Source organism: Suricata suricatta, chromosome 8, assembly GCF_006229205.1.
Source record: "Suricata suricatta isolate VVHF042 chromosome 8, meerkat_22Aug2017_6uvM2_HiC, whole genome shotgun sequence".
Taxonomy (NCBI): domain Eukaryota; kingdom Metazoa; phylum Chordata; class Mammalia; order Carnivora; family Herpestidae; genus Suricata; species Suricata suricatta.
This window is the reverse complement of record NC_043707.1, coordinates 1443895-1451498: the sequence shown is the minus strand read 5'-3', so window position 1 is coordinate 1451498 and position 7604 is coordinate 1443895. Positions and strand designations below refer to the sequence as shown.

The window sequence follows — 7604 nt, the reverse complement described above, 5'->3', positions numbered from 1 at the left end:
CACGGGGGACCCGGCGGGGCGAGGCGGCCCGAATCCGGGCTGACACCAGCCTGGGCCCGGGGCCGAAGCTTGACCCCGCCGGTGCGGCCCCCGCCCTGGGGTTTACTGAGAGGAGGAGTGGTCGCCGGCGGGCGGCTCCCAGAAACTTCGAAATTCCAGGGAAGAGCCCTGCTCAGGGCTGCTGAGGGGTCTCCACAAGGCTGGCGGGGAGGACTTTTGATCCGACACGAGGTGTTTGAAGCTAGTGGGGTTCGAGGAGCCTTGGAAATACTTTATGCTCATCTGCCCTTCCTCCCGATCACTCTGGGTTCCCCCGATCACTAGGGTTTCCCCGTAGCCTCCTAGAGAGCGCCTGCGTCCTCTTTAGGCCCCTAGTCCTGAGAACAGCAGTCCTTGTCTGTGGTCCTGGGGGTGCGGAGAGAGCCTGGGCTTTATTGAGACAGGAGGAAGGGGTGCCGATTGGGACCCCAGCCTCCGGCAGGAGCTGTGCGGCCGGCCCGCTGCCGGTCTGGACGGCCTTGGGGTGCCCTGGGAGGAGGTGGAGGAGCCCGCGGCCCCCCGGTGAGGCAGCCCGCCCTGCCCTCTGCCTCCCTCCTTGTGCTCAAGCATGTCTGCCCCTTCCTGCGGGGAAGTGACGGCTTACAGATGGAGAGTGAGTCACCTCACTCCCCGCGGCTCTCACTCATCCCCAGGCTGTGGGGCAGAGAGGACCCAGCCCAAGGTCACCTGGAGAATTAATGGGGAGTCTGGGGTGGCAGGACCCAGGCTCTTGACGCTTGCATTGAGGCCACTCGTGGGCTTGGAGGGGCCCCATTGAGAACTGGGGTTCTGGCTCCTGAGCTCTGAAGGGTTATTGCTGTCGGGGGTCTTAGGGAAGTCGGGTAGTGATGGGAAAGTGAGTCTATCCTTGGACTCCACTGGCTGAATCCCAGCGTCCCAGGTGCTCAGGGAGAGAGAGCTACCCCACTCTGATTGTGGTGCAGCAAACAAAGCATCCCTAATCCTGGGGTGCTCTTGCTGTGCAGAGGGAAAGGAAGAGGAGGCGGAGGGGAGGAGGGAGGGGAGGAGGGTGGAGGACACACTGTTAGCTCCAGCAAACTTCAGAGCCCGCCACTGACCCCATGCCCTGTACCTACAGGAGCTGTGGGGAGGCCCTGGGCTGGACTGAGGGGCTGCTGCAGACGCTGGTCCCCTGGGGTCCGGGGGTCTGTCCAGTCCTCCTGGGCACATGCTACAGCTCTGGGGGGGGGCGGGGGGAAGAGGCATCTGAGAAGCAGCGGGGCCAGAATCTCAGCTCTGGGGAGGGGGCTCCTGGGATACTGGGATCCCTGGAGAGGGGGCCGGGGGATTCAGGAGCACGTCTGGCTCTGGTGGAGAAGAGACTTTGTCCTTCCTCATTTTTAGAGCCACCTGCACTGGGGGGAGGGGTGGATGCAGAGGAGGCAGAGGGTCAGGTTCTGCTGGCCTCTGGGCTGTCGGGGCTGGCTAGCGCTGACCCCTCTTGGCCAGTGCAGGCTGCCTGAGCTTCCGAAGTGTGTGTCCAAGGGCGGTGGATGTCCGGACATTTGTGGAGGTGGGCTCAGTATGGCCTCAGGTGCCCTGTGCCTCTGGACCTGTGTGTCCTTTCAACCAACTGGGAGGAAGCACCGAGCCTCTGAAAATGCCTACCGCTGCCTCAGTTTCCCCCAATGCAAAGAGGTTACCAGCCCCTGGGCGTCATCTGGCAGTGCTCTCTGGGCTCAGGACCCTGGTTTGGACCTCCAGTGAGTGCAGAGCCCTGTTCCGGGTGGGGAGTCAAGGCAGGATGTAGAGGGGGAATAGCTAGTGTCCCCAGTTGAATTTTTGGGACCCCCCTCCCACTTTGCCCGTGGAGCTATGACCAATCTCACTCCAGGCAGTGAGTTTGGCCCTTCCCATGGACTAGGCAGGTAGGTCCTGGGCTGCTCAAAGTTGATTTTGGTCCAACTGTCTCCTCTCCATGGGCTCCAGAAAGTTCATCTCTCAGGCTCCTGAGGGTCCTCTATCTTGGGGATGGTGACCTTCAAGGGCCCCCAAACTCAGCATTTGTTCCTTTAGTCACTCACTCTGTTTGGCAGGTGCTGGGGTCACACAAACACCCTAAAGTCTCAATTCAGGCAGGAGCGCCCCGCCTAGGGGCAGGTAAGGGCTATACTTTGACCACAGTGTTTTGGGAAAGTGAGAGGAGATGTGGAGGGACACAGGACCCCCACCCACTCCTGGGGCCCAAGCAGGAGCCGTGAAGGTGGGGTGTGAGTATCTGGGGGGGGACCCAGGCCTCTGTGGGACTTCTCTCCCCCGCTCACGTGGAGAGAGAGACTCATGTGGCAGGGCATTCAACGCCCCCACTCCCCCAGCGCTGCAGGGCTCCCCCTGGAACTGGAGCTGGTTTCTGCTGGGGCTCAGGCCAGGCTGGATGGGGCCCAGGGGAGGCGCGGGGCCCAGGGCAAGGCCCGGACGGCGGAGAGGGGGTCGCCCAGGGCTGGATTGAAGCTGCAGGGAAATGCAGAGCAGATGAGCGGTGGGGGTGGGGGTGGGGGGGAGGGAGGGGGTGCGTGGAACCGCTCGTCAGGCGTTTGCTGTGTGGGGGTCAGTGTCTTGCTCCTCCTTTCCTCCCCGGTCTCCCCCATCGCCCCCCAAAGCCGCCATGCCCACCGTACTCTGTGCCCTGGCCAGGCCTGGGCAGAGTAATTGATCCCAAAGATCTCAGAGCTCAAAGTCAGGAGAGTCTGCTCCGCCCCATGGCCACCCTTCCCTCTGCCTCTGCTCCTCTGACTTCCTTGGGGAGAAAGGTTTAACTCTTCCTTGCAGTGACTCTCACCCCAGGGGTGTAGGGGGGGTGGGGGATACTCAGAAGCCCAAGTGCCCAGTCTGGGAAGGGAAGGAGGGTGCACCTTTCACTTGGTGCCTGTGGGGGAAGGAAGGGATGGAAAGAGGGTGTTAGAGATGGGAGGGAGGCATTCGCTGAGCGATCAGGCAGGTTCCTCACTGAGGAGGGCGACAGGGGGTGGGGGGAGCGCTGGGGAATGGGTGATGACGTCTGAGTCTTTTTGTGGGAGTCAGCAGTGAGGTCCAGTGCAGGGAACCCCCCCATTATGACTTCCCTCTCATGGAAAGAGACCCCCGTCGTTGGGGGCCTCAGTCCTTGGTGTTGTCACCACCCAAGGTCTCCTTGAACTTGTCCCTTTGAACGGGGAGGGCTGGGTACTGCTCCTCCCTAGGTTCTCAGCTGCAGGAGGCAGGCTGAGAGGTGCAGGGCAGGGCTACGGGCTATCCACCCCGGTACTTCCTGCTTCCTCTCGGAGCCTCAGTGTGCCTGCCTATCAAATGGGGGCAGTGAACAGTTCACATGGATGGGAGAAGCAGAGTTGTCCCCATGACTTCCTAGACCAGCTCCGCCCAGCACAGGAGCAGGGAGCCTCCCAGAGCTGGCAGACCATGCAGCCCACCGGACCTGGGCCCACGAGGTGGAGTCAGAGAGCCAGCGGCATGTCCCGGACTCACACATGCACCCCCCATCCCACCACCAGCACCCTCCAAGCCAAGCACCCCCACTCGTGCATCTGTGCACCTGCATGTCCATCTGACTTGGGTTTTGTCGGGGCGTCTGAGCAGGAGGAGGAGACTCAGGCCCTGCCTCCCAGAGGCTTGAGTCTGGGGGTCACCTCTGCTGGGTGAAACCATGGGCTCCACCTTCCTGGCTGGGGCCAGTCCTGGGGGGCTGTCAGCGGGGGGGCCGGAGGACAGGGCTGCCCGGGCAGAGGTCTCCCCTCCCCTCTCCCCTCCCTTACCTCCCACACATCTCGGAGCCTCTGTCTCTGTTGACCTAGTTCCCAGCCCTCCCTCAGAGCTGTTTGCTCAGCTGGCCATGCCGCACCCTGCCCGCCGCACCCGTCACTACCCGGCTGGCAGGCGTGGCTGTGGGACACTGGTTCAGGACGGGCTTCCCCAGGCTTGGCGAGGTCAGGGGGCTGCGGTCAGCCGACCCCCCAGAACCTTGGGATGGGGTCCGTGCTCCCCTCTCCTCGTCAGCTGCAGCCTTACAAGGGGTCCAAGCCAGGTCTGGGAGGCCCAGGCAGCTGGGGGCTTGGGACGGGTCCTCAGGCCACCGCACTAACTGTTCTCCAATGTGCTGGGCTGCGCTCGTGGCTTTGGGTATTCTGGTCCATTCTGACTCGGCCCAGGTCAGTGAGAATTAGGGCTGTAATCAGAGGCAGGAGAAGGCTGTGCAGAGGAGGGAGTGAGAGGGGACCCTTGTCAACAATTAATGGTCTAAGTTAAGGGACGCCATCAGCTACTTACTGCGTCTGTGAGGGAGATAATTACAGGGCAGGGGCCGGCGGGGGCCGGGGGGCAGGTTCAGCCGTTTGGGCGGCAGATCCAGGCTGCTGGCCTCATAAGGACGGGCACGTCTGGCTCTGGGAGAGGGTGAGTGGCCTGGCGGGACAGGCCCACATGGTGGGATGCCTCACAGCCCATGTCTGGCCACCCAAGGACCTAGGGTGGGTGGGTTTGGTGGGGAGGTCCCTGGAGGAAGCAGAGGGTCAGTCCTGGGTCCCCGGAGGCCAGTCCCCACTCTCACCCACGGCTCCTCCCACCCATCCCACAGGAGCCTGATGCCACGCACCCTGGACGGGCAGATCACCATAGAGAAGACCCCCAGCTACTTCGTGACTCGGGAGGCCCCCGGCCGCATCCACGGCATGTCCCCGGACACCAAGCTCATCGTGGTGGTGCGGAACCCTGTGACGCGGGCCATCTCTGACTACGCCCAGACACTCTCCAAGACGCCGGGCCTGCCCAGTTTCCGCGCCCTGGCCTTCCGCCACGGCCGGGGCCCCGTGGACACGGCCTGGAGCGCCGTGCGCATCGGCCTGTACGCCCAGCACCTGGACAACTGGCTGCGCTTCTTCCCGCTGCCCCGCTTCCTGTTCGTCAGCGGGGAGCGCCTGGTCAGCGACCCGGCCGGGGAGCTGGGCCGCGTGCAGGACTTCCTGGGCCTCCGACGGGTGGTCACGGACAAGCACTTCTACTTCAACGCCACCAAGGGCTTCCCCTGCCTCAAGAAGGCGCAGGGGGGCAGCCGCCCCCGCTGCCTGGGCAAATCCAAGGGCCGGCCGCACCCCCGCGTGCCCGAGGCCGTGGTCCGGCGCCTGCGAGACTTCTACCGACCCTTCAACCGCAGGTTTTACCAGATGACCGGCCAGGACTTCGGCTGGGACTGAGGAGGGCGGGCCAGCCCGGGGACACTTGCTAATCTTAATTTATGCCTGCGGCCGCCGGGCCACGGAGCCTGCGTACAGATGACGGGCAGGGAACGGTATTGAAGAAATAAAGCCTGGGTCTGTGTTTCCCCCACGTAGCCTTGACAGCTGCCACGTGCGCCCTGAGCAGGGAAATGCTAGTCATACCCCGTGTCTACGGGGCACCGTTTGTACGCCCAGAGTGGTCCAAACCCAGCCCTCAGACGTCCCTTGGCGTGTGCAGTGAGCTTGGCCCCGTGCCCCATATGAGCAACTGAGGCTCAGAGAGGTTTGCGGCCTGCCCAGTGACACACAGCTCGGACTCTGGAGGCTCCGGTCACCCTGGGACACCGAGCTGGGCTGAGGAAACGGAGGCTCCAGGCTGCCCACTGAGGGCTAGGGCAGGATGAAAGTTGGGTCTGCCCAACTCAGGGCCGCACCCATGACCGCGGCTGATTTCAAGTCTTAGTGTCCAGGGGACGCTCCCTCCCTCCCGGAACTCTGGTGAGGTTGCCAAGCAGGTTAGCGGTTCCTGGGGACAGTCTGGCACCGCCCACCACAGGCCACCCCCACGTGCGGCTACGCCCTCCAGACCCTGCCCACTCAAGGGTCTCCCCGACTGCCCCGGCCCTGGAGGCCCCAGTTCTCCTGTGTTCCAGGAAGGCCCCCCCGCCCCGGGGGGGGGGTTGGGCAGCAGGGACGCCCATCTGCAGCCCAGCTGCCTGCTCAGATCCTAACTGAGGCCAGACTCGGTGGGCTAGGCTGCCCTATCCACCCCTCCGCTCCCGAAAGTGCTGGGTCCTTCATAGTGACCGTCACCTGCTCCTGACCACAGTGTTGCTTGCCAGGTGCCCACAAAGTGTCCTGACAAGGACCTCCAGGGACCCTTAGAAGGACCTCACTGCATCCAGCTCTGGGGTACTTGGAGTCGCTGCCTGTCCTGGGCCCCAGGGGGGAGACGAGGGGGGGTTTCCAGGGGAGTCACAGCTTCCCCGCCCCCACTCCCCTGCTCCGCTAACCCTGAGCCAGCGGGCCCACCCGTGGCAGTGGCTGCTGTCTTTGTCACAGGACCTTACCAGTGGTAGACACCTGGGGTCATCTGATGGTGAGAAGAGGCTGGACAGGAAGTGGGGAGAGGTGGGGAGTATCTGTCCTCAGCAGGTCTGGAGCCCTGTGACTTGCCCCTGCTGGCTCTGAGCCTAGAGGACACTCCTGTCTGGACTGTCCTGAGGGACCAGCCCTGTGTTGAGGCTCTGGCATTGGAGCCAGGCCAGAGGCAGGACTGGGGGCTGGTCCTGAGGGACCTTAGTGGAAATGTGGCAGCAGATGTGGCTGAAATGCACCTGTACCCCCTCCCCAGCTCGGGTCTCTGATGCGGGCGGAGGGCAGGGCCGGCAGTAATGGTGGCGAGGAAGGGGTCTCTGTGCCCTGCTGGATGGCGAGCACTGGGCTTGGCACCTCCATCCGCGTGCCCGGTGCTGGGCCCCCCTCAGGGAGCGCACGGCGGCCTGCCCTGGGTGTCAGGGGCCAGAGGGGAGGCAGTTCCCAGCCTGGGCCGTGCATGCTTCTCCCTCGTCCTGGACACACCCTGTCCCAACTTTAGCGGCTCCTGCACAGCTGGCTTCAGGGGTTCAGGCGCTCCTCTTTTCTTCTCCCGCACTGAGCTCTTTGCCCGCCACCGGCCAGAGGGGTGTCTTCAGAGAAAACCGGATCCCATTATTTTAAAATGCTCTGATCTTTGCCCCTCGCCCCCACCCCTAGCCTCATGCCCCCCTCACCCCTACGCTTCTACCCCATCAGCTCCTTCTACCTGTCTCGAACTGCATAGCCTTTGCACATGCTATTCCTTCTGCCCGAAATGCCTTTCCCCACAGAAGGTGCGGACTGAGAGGGAGACAGCCTGAGGGGGGAGGCTGGGCTCTCACACCAGTCTCATTGCCTCCCCCCACTTAGAGTCCGTCTCCCGAGCCCACTGACATGACCCACTTTTCCCTTCCAGAAGCTTCTTAGAAGCAGAGTTCTGGAACCATCAGTTTGTCTGGCTTTGGTGCCCAGAAGGTGGACTGGAAACAGTGTGGAGTAAGGGTCAGCTGGTGGGTCCCTGTCACCCCCTCCCAGTGGAAACTGGGCCCGACCGCCAGTGCCCAGAGCCAGGTGCCCAGCCGGGCCTCAAAACACACAGAGGGCAGATGCGGTGGGTCTTCCCGGCTGTGTGTGGGGTGGCTCTCTGTGGGAGAGTCATCGGCCTTTAATTAAAGTCCCTAAATGGTTTCCCCAGCTGCTCAGCAGGTTTTCCATGTTGGAATGTTCCAGATGGGGCACGAAGTGCTGATTCAGTTACCT

The 7604-nt window shown here is 63.2% G+C and overlaps 1 protein-coding gene across 3 annotated transcripts in view; it reads left to right on the top strand.

Moving 5' to 3' along the window:
• The window catches only part of HS3ST6 (heparan sulfate-glucosamine 3-sulfotransferase 6), an 11918-nt gene extending 6538 nt beyond the window's left edge, over positions 1 to 5380 (top strand). For all 3 annotated transcript variants that reach the window (XM_029950133.1, XM_029950132.1, XM_029950131.1), the window contains one exon: positions 4628 to 5380. In XM_029950133.1, coding sequence (XP_029805993.1) covers positions 4635 to 5243 — 609 coding nt within the window. In that variant the 5' untranslated portion in view covers positions 4628 to 4634 and the 3' untranslated portion in view covers positions 5244 to 5380. The remainder of the gene's footprint in view (positions 1 to 4627) is intronic.
• The last annotated feature ends 2224 nt before the right edge of the window (positions 5381 to 7604 follow it).